Source organism: Coregonus lavaretus (assembly GCF_964263955.1).
Source record: "Coregonus lavaretus genome assembly, chromosome: 18".
Taxonomy (NCBI): Eukaryota; Metazoa; Chordata; class Actinopteri; order Salmoniformes; family Salmonidae; genus Coregonus; species Coregonus lavaretus.
The window spans coordinates 37,779,272-37,793,577 of record NC_140005.1 but is presented as its reverse complement, the minus strand read 5'-3'; the positions used below and the strand labels follow the sequence as shown (position 1 = coordinate 37,793,577).

The 14,306-nt window shown below is 44.6% G+C and overlaps 1 protein-coding gene across 1 annotated transcript in view; it reads left to right on the top strand.

Moving 5' to 3' along the window:
* The window catches only part of LOC311145644 (nesprin-3-like), a gene marked incomplete at its 3' end in the record, with an annotated part of 39,251 nt that overhangs the window by 7,608 nt on the left and 17,337 nt on the right, over nucleotides 1–14,306 (top strand). Inside the window, exons 3-8 of the mRNA XM_084181911.1 lie at nucleotides 1,797–1,969; nucleotides 2,293–2,431; nucleotides 2,747–2,917; nucleotides 6,315–6,470; nucleotides 6,722–7,069; nucleotides 9,277–9,413. Coding sequence (XP_084038037.1) covers nucleotides 1,797–1,969; nucleotides 2,293–2,431; nucleotides 2,747–2,917; nucleotides 6,315–6,470; nucleotides 6,722–7,069; nucleotides 9,277–9,413 — 1,124 coding nt within the window. The remainder of the gene's footprint in view (nucleotides 1–1,796; nucleotides 1,970–2,292; nucleotides 2,432–2,746; nucleotides 2,918–6,314; nucleotides 6,471–6,721; nucleotides 7,070–9,276; nucleotides 9,414–14,306) is intronic.

The window sequence follows — 14,306 nt, the reverse complement described above, 5'->3', positions numbered from 1 at the left end:
GCAAGGACATTCACAGACTTGTCCCGATGTTTTCATCAAGGATCTCTCTGTACTTTGCTCCGTTCATCTTTCCCTCGATCCTGACTAGTCTCCCAGGTCCTGCCGCTGAAAAACATCCCCACAGCATGATGCTGCCACCACCATGCTTCACCGTAGGGATGGTATTTGCCAGGTGATGAGTGGTGCCTGGTTTGTTCCAAATGTGACGCTTGGCATTCAGGCCAAAGACTTCAATCTTGTTTTTTTTATCAGACCAGAGAATCTTGTTTCTCATGGTCTGAGAGTCCTTTAGGTGCCTTTTGGCAAACTCCAAGCTGGCTGTCATTTGCCTTTTACTGAGGAGTGGCTTCCGTCTGGCCACTCTACCATAAAGGCCTGATTGGTGGAGTGCTGCAGAGATGGTTGTCCTTCTGGAAGGTTCTCCCATCTCCACAGAGGAACTCTGGAGCCCTGTCAGAGTGACCATCGGGTTCTTGACCAAGGCCCTTCTCCACCGATTGCTCATTTTGGCCGGGCAGCCAGCTCTAGGAAGAGTCTTGGTGGTTCCAAACTTCTTCCATTTAAGAATGATGGAGGCCACTGTGTTCTTGGGGACCTTCAATGCTGCAGAATTTTTTTGGTACCCTTCCCCAGATCTGTGCCTCGACACAATCCTGTCTTGGAGCTCTACGGATAATTCCTTCGACCTCATGGCTTGGTTTCTGCTCTGACATGCACTGTCAACTGTGGGACCGTATATAGACAGGTGTGTGCCTTTCCAAATCATGTCCAATCAATTGAATTTACCACAGGTGGATTCCAATCAAGTTGTAGAAACATCTCAAGGATGATCAATGGAAATAGGATGCATCTGAGCTCAATTTCGAGTCTCATAGCAAAGGATCTGAATACTTAAGTAAATAAGTATAAGTTTTTATTTTTAATCAATTTGCAAAACCTTTGTAAAAACCTGTTTTTGCTTTGTCATTATGGGGTATTGTGTGTAGATTGATGAGGAAAACAAATAATTTAATCAGTTTTAGAATAAGGCTGTAACGTAACAAAATGTGGAAAAAGTGAAGGAGTCTGAATTCTTCCCAAAATGCACTGTAATTTAGCAGACGCTCTTATCACGCTGTAGTGCGATCAGACTTTTGATACCAATGCAGGCTGAAAGGGGGCCACAAAATTGTGAACCGCTATAAAGAAATGGTATAGAAAAGTATTTTGAAAATACAAATTACAGCTTTCGAATGTATCCTGCATTGGAGATGCAAAATGCATTGGAGTGTATTTCAGCCCAGTGTAATAATACAACATACAAAATACTCAGAAGTAATTAAAATACGTATTTCAAATACATGTAACAGAAACACTGCCCATCTCTGACCCCAACTAACCACTGACACTGTCAGAGAGAGATGATGTGAGCAAGACCCAGCCCTAACTAACTATTCATACTCGCTCAGAGAGAAAGAGATGAGACCCAACCCTAACCACTTAACGAGGGTCCAAGACATGTTTCACACTATTCAGCCTGAACCATACTGTGCAGGCTCGGATACATCTTATCACATTGTTCTTTCCAGCATGGCTGTTGTTATGACTGCCCACAACCGATCCCTCACCTTTAACCCCTGTAATACAGTAGGACCCTGGTATGTGACACCAGAGTCCAATTTTCCTTTTTCGTTCAGTTGCTTCCACCACTCACTCAATTTCATTGCCCTCGAGGGAAGCTTCTGTATGACCACATTATCTGTCAGCCCAAAATTCATGATCTCATCAAGCATCTCCTGTGTGTTATTGGTGGACAGAAAATCCACGAGTCTGAGCATGAGGGTCGCGTGAAGATGGACATGGTGCTGGTGGCTGCAGAGGTCTTACTGCAGAACGGAGACCAGGAGACCAGGAGCAACACCCACGCCAGACTCAAAGAGCTCAAAGCATTATGGGAGGAGACCTGCACCTACATCATCCACTGCCACAGGTAGTTAACCCATGATCTCTTCCATGACCTCCAATGACCTCTGTGGCAACTGAAAAGGGCAGTTCAATTACTATGTCTCCTTAAAAAGGAACTGCCATGAGTTTTATTGTCTGTCACATCAGTAAATATTACACACACATGGGTAATATATGCATGAGGGAATACATTCCATTTGTCCAGTTAAAGAGATTTGATTGTTAATGGCATGGCAGAAGGCCTTGTTTTTGTTTAGGCCGTATATACACCGTTTTCTAAGGTATTTCTTTGTTTTTCTATGGTCTATCATTACACTTCAACCCACCCTACTACTCTCTCTTTCCCAGCCGGATAGAGTGGGTGTGGCTGCACTGGAGTGAGTACCTGAAGGCGCATGAGGAGGTTGAGATGTGGCTGGTCCGCGTGCGTCGCAGTCTGGAGCCGGAGGTGGAACTACAGCTGGGGGTGAAGGAGAAACTGTGGCAGGTGAGCGAACACACCTGACACTGGCCTAGGTGTCAATAATAGTGATGTCTATGTTTAGCCAGGGGAAGAGAGGTCTGGAATCTCTAGAGTGTGAGTGAAGAGGGTAGGCCGTGGTTCCAACGGATACTGACTATAAAGTAATACTACTGATACCATATCAGAAGGCCAACTGTACTGCCATATTTTGAGTCTGGCTGTTTGGTCATAAGGAATAATAAACCTAGCTACATCAAGCTAGCCTTCAAATGCTGCCAATCATTCCTATAGAGAGCGCATAAACCGATGCACACAATAGCTAACGTGTGTGTCTTCCAGGTGGACCACCAGCATGTCTTGCTGAGTGACGTGCAGAGCCAGGCGCTGCTGTTGGAGAGGCTGTTGGACGAGGCTGCAGCACTGCACAACCGTACCCAGGACCCCAGTGTGGACCAGGAGGCACAGGAGAGACTGCAAGAGGCATACAACAGCATACGGGACAGGGCTGAGGTGTGTGTGTGCAGTATAATGGAGGCTTTCTGATGACTCTCGTACAAAATTTCCATCTATCCCCTCAAATTCTCTGCACAAAACCCAAGCTAGCATTCCTGTATAGAGCTTAGAGGCCTTCACAGGTCCAAAAAGTTGGACCGAGAGACGCCTTCACGGGTCCAAAAAGTTGGACCCGTTGCGAAATGGACCTGGGGCTTTCTCACTTGGACCCAATATGCATGAATACATTTGTTAAATATAGAGACCCGTTCCGAATGCACCCGAGGACAACTAGATCTGTTCCGTATAGACCTGGTCGGATCCAGATCCGGTCCGATCTGCTACTTTGTTAACCGGAGCTGATAAAGCACAAGGGAGAGGAGTTAGAGAGAGGTGATGGTCTAGGGGCTGTGCTGTGTGTGTAGGCTACTGTGAGTGTGAGCAAGTGACATGGTGAGCAGGGAGGACGGAGAAAGAGACGAGAGACAGCAACCAACCAAGCCGACTCGCGCTATAGTAGACTAATAGCTGCCATAGCTAGGTTATTTATCATCAAATATGATTACGTATTACCTGTCTTGACTGCATCAAACCGGGAGAAGCTAGTTAAGCTAGCTAGGCTAATGGAGGCATGCGCTTTCTCGTCCTACACAGCTACGAACAAGAATAACTCCATTCAAAATATTAAGTAGCAGCCTACCTGTTGGCTCTTGGTTGTTGTAGCCTATCCTTCTCCTTTAACTTTGAATTCCGTCATTTTAATAAAATTTTCCATTGATTAGATATTTAACTTTTGCCACACATGGAGGATCTATGACTGTAGCCTATTGCCGCTTTGATGACTTATGATTGGCCAACAACAAGCTACACGCGCCACTCTTGTGAAAAGCAAGTGCAGCAGCAAAAATGATTACATCTATTTCTCTGTACTGCAGCAGTCGCGTTCGGATCTGTACTGGTCCTTCCGGACAAGTCAGTTAAAATTACACATACCCGAGATCCGTGACAATCATATCTGACCCAGACCCGTCACATGATTAGAATTTTGGATCCGGACCCGGGTAGGGGTAGGCTATATAGCGAACACAATAGAATGATTGAAACCATGTTGCTGTTATTGAGTGGTGTTATTCACATCCAGACAGGCTGCAGGGTACAGTAACTCACTTCTAGGTTCTCAGATTCTAGTAACTTTAGTTTCTGAGCGTTGTTGGTGAATACTCTTCCATTTGTGCCGAGCTTCTTTTGTTGTGTACTTTCTTTTTCTGTAGTCACACAATCAAGGCTATGCCGTTCCTGTTTCTTTCTGTGTTTCATCTAGCTCTTTGAAACATCTTACAGTCCACAACTGTCCTCTCCTCTCCCTGTCTGTCTCTACTTTCAAAGGCGCTCCTCGCCCGTTTGAACATGCTTAGCTCATGGCAGAGCCGTGCGTTTGGTCCAAAGGGGGGATATCGTTCTAATGATTTATATCCTCTTTCACATGGAGGCTGTTGCTCAAAAGAGGAGAACATTTGTTCCCCTACTCTTTGAAAGTAGCTAGAACCAGCTAGTTCTACAGTGCCTTCAGAAAGTATTCACACCTTGTGACTTTTTCCACATTTTGTTGTGTTACAAAGCGGGATTACAATGGATCTACACAACATACTCTGTCAAAGTGGATTCAATAAATTATACATTTGTGAAGAATTCATGAAAAACAAAACGCTAATAGATCTTGATTAGATAAGTATTCAGCGCTCTGAGTCAATACATGTTAGAATCACCTGTGGCAGCGATTTTACAGCTGTGAGTCTTTCTGGGTAAGTCTCTAAGAGCTTTCCACACCTGGATTGTGAAACATTTGCCCATTTTATTATTTTCAAAATTGTTCAAGCTCTGTCAAGTTGATTGTTGATCATTGCTAGACAACCATTTTCAGGTCTTGCCATAGATGTATAAGCCGATTTTAAGTCAAAACTGTAACTACGCCACTCAGGAACATTCACTGTCTTCTTGGTAAGAAATTCCAGTGTAGATTTATTTATGTTTTAGGTTATTGTCCTGCTGAAAGGTGAATTAATCTCCCAGTGTCTGGTGGAAAGCAGGCTGAACCAGGTTTTCCTCTAGGATTTTGCCTGTGCTTTCTCCAAACATACCCATAACATGATTCAGCCACTACTACTATGCTTGAAAATATGGAGAGTGGTACTCAGTAATGTGTTGTATTGGATTTGCTCTAAACATAACGCTTTGAATTCGGGACCAAAAGTTAATTGCTTTGCCACATTTTTTTGCAGTATTACTTTAGTGCCTTGTTGCAAACAGGATGCATGGTTTGGAATATTTATATTCTGTACAGGCTTCCTTCTTTTCACTCTGTCAATTAGGTTAGTATTGTGGAATAACTACAATGTTGTTGATCCATCCTCAGTTTTCTCCTATCATAGCCACTCTAACTGTTTTAATGTCACTATTGGCCTCATGGTGAAATCCCTGAGCAGTCTCCTTCCTCTCCGGCGACTGAGTTAGGAAGGACGCCTGTATATTTGTAGTGACTGGGTGTATTGATACACCATCCACAGTGTAATGAAAAACTTCACCATGCTCAAAGGGATATTCAATGTGTGCCTCTTTTACACATCTACCAATCGGTGCCCTTCTTTGCGAGGCATTGGAAAACCTCCCTGGTCTTTGTGGTTGAATCTGTGTTTGAAATTCACTGCTCAACTGAGGGACCTTACAGATAATTGTATGTGTTGGGTACAGAGATGAGGTAATCATTCAAAAATCATGTTCAACACTATTATTGCCTACAGAGTTAGTCCATGCAACTTATTTTGTGACTGTTAAGCAAATGTTTACTCCTGAACTTATTTAGGCTTGCCATAACAAAGGGTTGAGTACTTATTGACTCAAGACATTTCAGCTTTTAATTTTTAATGAATTTGTAAAAATGTCAAAAAACATAATTCCACGTTAACATAATGGGGTATTGTGTGTAAGCCAGTGACATAAAATCTCAATTTAATCAATTTTAAATTCAGGCTGTAACACAACAAAATGTGGAATAAGTCAATGGGTGTGAATACTTTCTGATGGCACTGTAAACTAATAGGCCCTCACTGAATAAGATTCTATTCTACTATTCACCAAATACTCCAATGGGTTTCCTTTATTCAAGGCAATACGCGTGTTCTGTATCTACTGCATATTGATATGGTTTTCTTTCATTTTATTATTATCCCTGTCTGTAGCTCTGTTTATTATCATAGAGCATTTGTTGTTGCTTTTTTCTAAAAGTTTTCTTGCAACCTTTTCGTCTTATCTTATCTTTTAAACTACAGAATGCCATTTTCACATACTGTATGTAGACCCTGGAATGGTGCTGGAGATGATGCGTAATATAAAAAGTGGTGGATTTCCCCTTCAACAGGAGAGGCTGTCGGTGCTGCAGAAGATAGCTGAAGAGCACCAAATGTACCAGAGTTACGTCCTGAAGTTCCAGGCCTGGCTGGTGTCCAAGGCTAAGGAGCTGAACACCCTTATTGAGACAGAGGACACAGCCGAGAACAAGCTCAGATCCCTACAGGTGAGAGTAGTACACCCTAGTCACACGACTCCTGGGAGGGACAGATGAGAGTTCAGCCTAGTCACATCACTGTTCTTTTATTCATCTCTTTTCTTTGCCGTCTGTTAAAAAAATAAAATATATATATATATATATTTTTTTATTGTTTTACTGTAAAGTTTGTTGCGATTTTTAAATGCACTTTGAATGAAGTTTGAGAAGGGTGGAGAATAGTGACACCGCCTAACTCTCTCTCCTCTCCCCTCTGTCAGACCCTGGACGACAGTGTGGCCAGTGAAGAGCGGATGCTGCAGCACATTGAGGGCATGGCAGAGGCGGTGCGGGCCAACACGTCCCCCGGGGGGGCGGCGGTGGTGGAGGAGGAGGCGGAGGAGCTTCGTTTGGCCTGGCAGAGGCTCCGACAGAGCCTGTGTGAGGCCGGGGAGGGCCTGAGGAGCAGCCTAGACTCCCAGAGCCAGTACCAGAGCCACTGCCAGCGCCTGGGGGAGGACATCGCGCAGCTCCAGGCCCTGCTCCACAGACTGACCAGAGACCTGGAGACAGCCATGGAGGGAGACAGGACCGAGGAACAGATGGTTGGGCAGTGGAGGAAGTACATGGTGGGTTTTAAACACGCTCTCATTCTCGTTCTATCTCTCGTTCTCATTTTCTCTCGCTCTCTTCCTAATTTCATTTCCTTGTTGTCTTCCTCTACCTCTCTCTCTCCAGTCTTCCCTCTGCCTTTCTTTTTAGACCCTTCTCTCTTCCACTCTTATCTCCTTCCCCTTCCTTGTTCATTGCTTTCTTTTTCTCTTTCAATGTCTCTCTGTCAATTTCACTCCTCAACCCTATGGCTTACAGCTTTAGTTACTAGCTATAACAAGGGTCGGACACGGCATCGGCAGTTGCTCTAACTATTACCTTGCAGGAATTTGCCCTCTGGCTACATGCTTGGGAGAGGTGTGGTGGAGATGACATAGAAGATAATGGTTGTGGGCTGGTATTGTATCCTCACAGTCAAAATGTAGCTGTTGTGTGCAGGTGTTGTGGGGCAGGTTCCCACAGTCTATGGATTTGTATTGATTGTCTGAAGTGGCTTCCTTCCTCTTCTAATCTCCTTCAATTCAATGATGTCAATTAATTGGACAGATGCAAGGAAATGCCTACATAAGCTTTCAATACATTGCTTTTACCTGTCCTGTGTTTTCAGATCAGATCATAGGGCTTTAGTGAAAAGTAGTGCACTATGTAGGGAATAGCGTTCCATTTAGGACTGTAGATGATGGAGAGGAGATGAGGCTCGGAAGCTACAGTAGATTATTGAGATCAGTCTGAAAAACAAAAGCTAGCAGAAGAGTGAAAAGATTAGTATAGTCATTTTATCCCAGTGTCTAGACCAGGTCCCAGATTCACAAAACCTTATTAAGAAGACATTTCTTCTTAACTGCCATTTTTTCTTAACTATAGACTTAAGAAGGAAGTTAAGCAAAGTTGCTGTTCCTCAAAAAGGTTATTGGAAAATGTATTGCGCTATTTCTTACAGTATGTTTCTCCTTAAGCAAAAAGTTAAGAAGAAATGTGATTCTTGAAAATAAAGTTATTGGAAATGTTCTTAATTCCAAAATAGCTAAACCCTTGCCTTAAACTCAGGGCAATGAGAGAAAAAGCTCATGAAAGCAATTTAACATGTTTAATTCACACACAAACTTAATCTCAAAGTTTCAGTATTAATTATTTTAAACCCAAGAACATGTTTTAGAACAGTAATCTCAGTAAGAAATATGCTAACATGATTGCCATTGCTAGCTAGATAGCTAGCTAAACGGTTGCCTAGCAACAAACATCTTAAGAAGATTTGTAAGAATGTATTTGAGAAGTTCGTAAGAAAATCAGTAAATCTTAAGATATTGCTGAGGAATTGCACATATGAACATATTTTTTTGCAAAACCTTATCAATTAAATGTTAAATGCAAAGTAGGCTTACCTGACATAACTATATCAAGATTATTTGTATCAATTGGGTGGGGATTGTTTTGCAAACTCTGCCATAAAGTGCTGCAGCAGAATTGTGTTGTTCAACAACACATACTGTATTTTCTAAGAGTGTAGGCCTAACAGCAGAAACATCGCCAGACCGAAACATTTCTCTCTAGACTTCAAAAATAGTCTTCTGATGTGATTTAAGCATTGATTCTCTATGAATAATTATCAAAAACCAGGAAAAATTAAACCGAGAAAATATAATTTTAGGGGGCCCCCTTAGAATTGTTGATTAACCATTATTTTACCAGGTGTATTGACAGGAAAATATATTGTACACCAAGGACCCATGGAAGAGGTGCAGGGTAGAGTAGAAGAGATTCGTTTTTTATTTTTTTTTGCTATAAAAAAAAAAAGGGTAGCTCGCAATGTTTCAATTTGTAAAAGTAGCTCTCATCCTAGAAAAGGTTAGAGACCTTTGATCTAGACAAATGCACTTAACAAATTACAGCATCAGAGGCCTCTTGGTGCCTGCTGCTTTCATTCCACTGAGGTCAATTTCACCCTTGTCAAGGAGGATTGCAATAGTGGTTTAAAATTGCTTGACATTAACATGAATTACGTCAAGTTTAAACATTTCCTCTTCTATGGGAGAAAGGTCTTGTATAAAAGTTTAACTCTGGCACTAAGGAGGAAATTAAGTTAGTGTTTATCCCAATTTGGTTGTTTTTGTTGTTGGTGTGTGCTTTGTGTGTAGAGAGCGAGTTGCCAGGTGCCCAGGCTGGTCTCTGTGATAGGTTTTTAAACAATTGTTCTGATTTTCCCTTTTGGTATTCCCCCTCTCAGAACGTCCGGAATACTCTGTCAGCAGAGGAATCCCAGGTGGAGAATCTCAAGGCCCAGCTTAAAGAACTCTTCCGCTTTTCCCAAGATTCACGGCATCTCTCTGACGATGTCCTGGCTGTGGTGAAGGAGCACCAGAGGTGAGTGGACACTCAGAGCGCCTCACAGTGTAGAAGAAGAGGGGCGATGGAGAGGAAGATGCGTTTTCAGACTATTGAGATTTAAAAAATGTTAAAGCTCTGCGAGTGCTTTTCCTATTTAGACTATTGCGATTCACCTTTACAGGGATGGTTCAGCAGAATTTGCTTAAAGTCCAGGGAGCAGATAATGGACCTTATCAGATACACTATACAGTGGGGGAAAAAGTATTTAGTCAGCCACCAATTGTGCAAGTTCTCCCACTTAAAAAGATGAGAGAGGCCTGTAATTACAACTATGACAGACAAATTGAGAAAAAAAAATCCAGAAAATCACATTGTAGGATTTTTTATGAATTTATTTGCAAATTATGGTGGAAAATAAGTATTTGGTCAATAACAAAAGTTTCTCAATACTTTGTTATATACCCTTTGTTGGCAATGACACAGGTCAAACGTTTTCTGTAAGTCTTCACAAGGTTTTCACACACTGTTGCTGGTATTTTGGCCCATTCCTCCATGCAGATCTCTAGAGCAGTGATGTTTTGGGGCTGTCGCTGGGCAACACAGACTTTCAACTCCCTCCAAAGATTTTCTATGGGGTTGAGATCTGGAGACTGGCTAGGCCACTCCAGGACCTTGAAATGCTTCTTACGAAGCCACTCCTTCGTTTCCCGGGCGGTGTGTTTGGGATCATTGTCATGCTGAAAGACCCAGCCACGTTTCATCTTCAATGCCCTTGCTGATGGAAGGAGGTTTTCACTCAAAATCTCACGATACATGGCCCCATTCATTCTTTCCTTTACACGGATCAGTCGTCCTGGTCTCTTTGCAGAAAAACAGCCCCAAAGCATGATGTTTCCACCCCCATGCTTCACAGTAGGTATGGTGTTCTTTGGATGCAGCTCAGCATTCTTTGTCCTCCAAACACGACGAGTTGAGTTTTTACCAAAAAGTTATATTTTGGTTTCATCTGACCATATGACATTCTCCCAATCCTCTTCTGGATCATCCAAATGCACTCTAGCAAACTTCAGACGGGCCTGGACATGTACTGGCTTAAGCAGGGGGACACGTCTGGCACTGCAGGATTTGAGTCCCTGGCGGCGTAGTGTGTTACTGATGGTAGGCTTTGTTACTTTGGTCCCAGCTCTCTGCAGGTCATTCACTAGGTCCCCCCGTGTGGTTCTGGGATTTTTGCTCACCGTTCTTGTGATCATTTTGACCCCACAGGGTGAGATCTTGCGTGGAGCCCCAGATCGAGGGAGATTATCAGTGGTCTTGTATGTCTTCCATTTCCTAATAATTGCTCCCACAGTTGATTTCTTCAAACCAAGCTGCTTACCTATTGCAGATTCAGTCTTCCCAGCCTGGTGCAGGTCTACAATTTTGTTTCTGGTGTCCTTTGACAGCTCTTTGGTCTTGGCCATAGTGGAGTTTGGAGTGTGACTGTTTGAGGTTGTGGACATGTCTTTTTATACTGATAACGAGTTCAAACAGGTTCCATTAATACAGGTAACGAGTGGAGGACAGAGGAGCCTCTTAAAGAAGAAGTTACAGGTCTGTGAGAGCCAGAAATCTTGCTTGTTTGTAGGTGACCAAATACTTATTTTTCACCATAATTTGCAAATAAATTAGTTAAAAATCCTACAATGTGATTTTCTGGATTTCTTTTCTCTCAATTTGTCTGTCATAGTTGACGTGTACCTATGATGAAAATTACAGGCCTCTCTCATCTTTTTAAGTGGGAGAACTTGCACAATTGGTGGCTGACTAAATACTTTTTTCCCCCCACTGTATATACAATAGTATGTGGACACCCCTTCAAATTAGTGGATTTCGGCTATTTCTGCCACACCCGTTGCTGATAGGTGTCACGACTTCCGCCGAGGCTGCCCCCCCTCCTGGTTCGGGCAGGCTTCGGCGTTCGTCGTCACCGGAGTACTAGCTACTGCCGATCCCATTCTCATCACTCCACTTGTCATGTCTTGTCAATCACACACACCTGGTGCTCTTTTCCCTAATTAGTATGTGTATAAGTGTGAGTGATTGTTTTGTTGTGAGAGCGTGTAGCTCGGTTGAGCTACATTTCACTGTGTTATTGCCAAGGTGGATGTTTTTCCCTTGTACAGTTTCGTTTGACGCTTGGGGCGTTTGATTTATGCAAACGGTGAAACTCTGGACTTCGGTATTTTACCTCCTGCGCCTGACTCCTTCGTTCACACCTCATCACAGAATCACTCACCTGATCTGATTATGGAGTCAGCAGGAGAAGACTGCATGCCTGGAGTTGTGGCAAGGGTCCAGGAGCATTCCTCGATGTTGGCCAGCTTTGGGGAAGCGATGGATCGGGTTCTTCAGGTGGTGGAACGCCTGGAGAGGAGAGGATCCGATCTATCGAGACCAACTGGTCAACCAGATCCAGCCACCTACACCCCAGCCCCTGGATGGATCCAGATAGCATCAGGCCGGAGCCCCGGGAGCGGGAGAAGGTATCCGTCCTCGTTTCCTGCCTTTGTGGGAGAGCCCTGGAGTGGGCCAACGCCGTATGGAACGAGGGAGGTACCACGTTCGAGAACTACGGGGAGTTTGCTCGCCTCTTTCGGGACGTTTTTGATCACCCGCCTGAGGGTCGAGAGGCGGGCGAACGACTGGTCCATCTAAGACAGGGGACGAGTTCCGGATGCTGGCAGCGGGGTCCGGGTGGAACAAACGGGCCCTGATAGACCATTTCCGGTGCAACCTAAGGGAGGACGTCCGACGGGAGCTAGCCTGCCGGGATGCCATGCTATCGTTCTCCCAACTGGTGGACATGGCCATCCGGCTGGACAATCTGCTAGCAGCCAGAGGACGTCCTGGTAGGGGTCTGCCTGTTCCCACTCCGGACGACTTCGACCCTGAGAAGATGGAGCTGGGGGGAGCCGCCGATCGAGAGAGCGCAGGAGGACAGCGACAGTGCCACTCTGGTGGCACGAAGGGACAATCCATCTCACGTCGCATTCAACGTTATTTTGGGTCTGGAGGCGGTAGGCAGGGTACTCACACATCACCCCAGGTAACGAACTCACAAACGTATTCAGAGCCTTTTGCGGCGCACTGTACTTTATCTATCTCCTTTCCAGATCACTTGGTAGGTTCCCAGTGTAAGGCGCTAGTCGATTCAGGCGCAGCGTGGAATTTTATGGACAGGACATTTGCACACCGTCAAGGCATTTCATTGGTTCCCCTAACCATTCCACTCCCCATCAGAGCACTAGATAGTCGACCATTAGGGTCCGGGTTGGTTAAGGAAGTTACTGTACCAGTCACCATGATTACGCAGGAGACGCATGTTGAGCAGATCACCTTTATGATTATTGAGTCTCCTGCTTACCCTGTAGTCTTGGGTATCCCGTGGTTAGCCCTTCACAACCCCAATTTCTCATGGCCGCAGAGGGTTCTTACGGGGTGGTTGCGTGAGTGTCCGGGTAGGTGTCTAGGTGTTTCCATTGGTGCGACCACTTGAAAGTCCAGACGGTGCACATTCCCCCCGAATACCATGATCTGGCGCTCGCATTTTCCAAGACGCAAGCGACTAAATTACCACCTCATCGGGAGGGGGATTGCGCGATAAACCTTCGGGTAGACGCTGTACCTCCCAGGAGTCATGTGTATCCCCTGTCGCAGGCTGAAACGGAGGCTATGGAAATATACGTCACTGAGTCCCTGCGCCAGGGGTATATACAGTGAGGGAAAAAAGTATTTGATCCCCTGCTGATTTTGTAAGTTTGCCCACTGACAAAGAAATGATCAGTCTATAATTTTAATGGTAGGTTTATTTGAACAGTGAGAGACAGAATAACAACAACAAAATCCAAAAAAAAATGTTATAAATTGATTTGCATTTTAATGAGGGAAATAAGTATTTGACCCCTCTGCAAAACATGACTTAGTACTTGGTGGCAAAACCCTGTTGACAATCACAGAGGTCAGACGTTTCTTGTAGTTGGCCACCAGGTTTTCACACATCTCAGGAGGGATTTTGTCCCACTCCTCTTTGCAGATCTTACCAAGTCATTAAGGTTTCGAGGCTGACGTTTGGCTACTCGAACCTTCAGCTCCCTCCACAGATTTTCTATGGGATTAAGGTCTGGAGACTGGCTAGGCCACTCCAGGACCTTAATGTGCTTCTTCTTGAGCCGCTTCTTTGTTGCCTTGGCCGTGTGTTTTGGGTCATTGTCATGCTGGAATACCCATCCACGACCCATTTTCAATGCCCTGGCTGAAGGAAGGAGGTTCTCACCCAAGATTTGACGGTACATGGCCCGTCCATCGTCCCTTTGATGCGGAGAAGTTGTCCTGTCCCCTTAGCAGAAAAACACCCCCAAAGCATAATGTTTCCACCTCCATGTTTGACGGTGGGGATGGTGTTCTTGGGGTCATAGGCAGCATTCCTCCTCCTCCAAACACGGCGAGTTGATGCCAAAGAGCTCCATTTTGGTCTCATCTGACCACAACACCTTCACCCAGTTCTCCTCTGAATCATTCAGATGTTCATTGGCAAACTTCAGACGGGCATGTATATGTGCTTTCTTGAGCAGGGGGACCTTGCGGGCGCTGCAGGATTTCAGTGCTTCACGGCGTAGTGTGTTACCAATTGTTTTCTTGGTGACTATGGTCCCAGCTGCCTTGAGATCATTGACAAGATCCTCCCGTGTAGTTCTGGGCTGATTCCTCACCGTTCTCATGATCATTGCAACTCCACGAGGTGAGATCTTGCATGGAGCCCCAGGCCGAGGGAGATTGACAGTTATTTTGTGTTTCTTCCATTTGCGAATAATCACACCAACTGTTGTCACCTTCTCACCAAGCTGCTTGGCGATGGTCTTGTAGCCCAATCCAGCCTTGTGTAGGTCT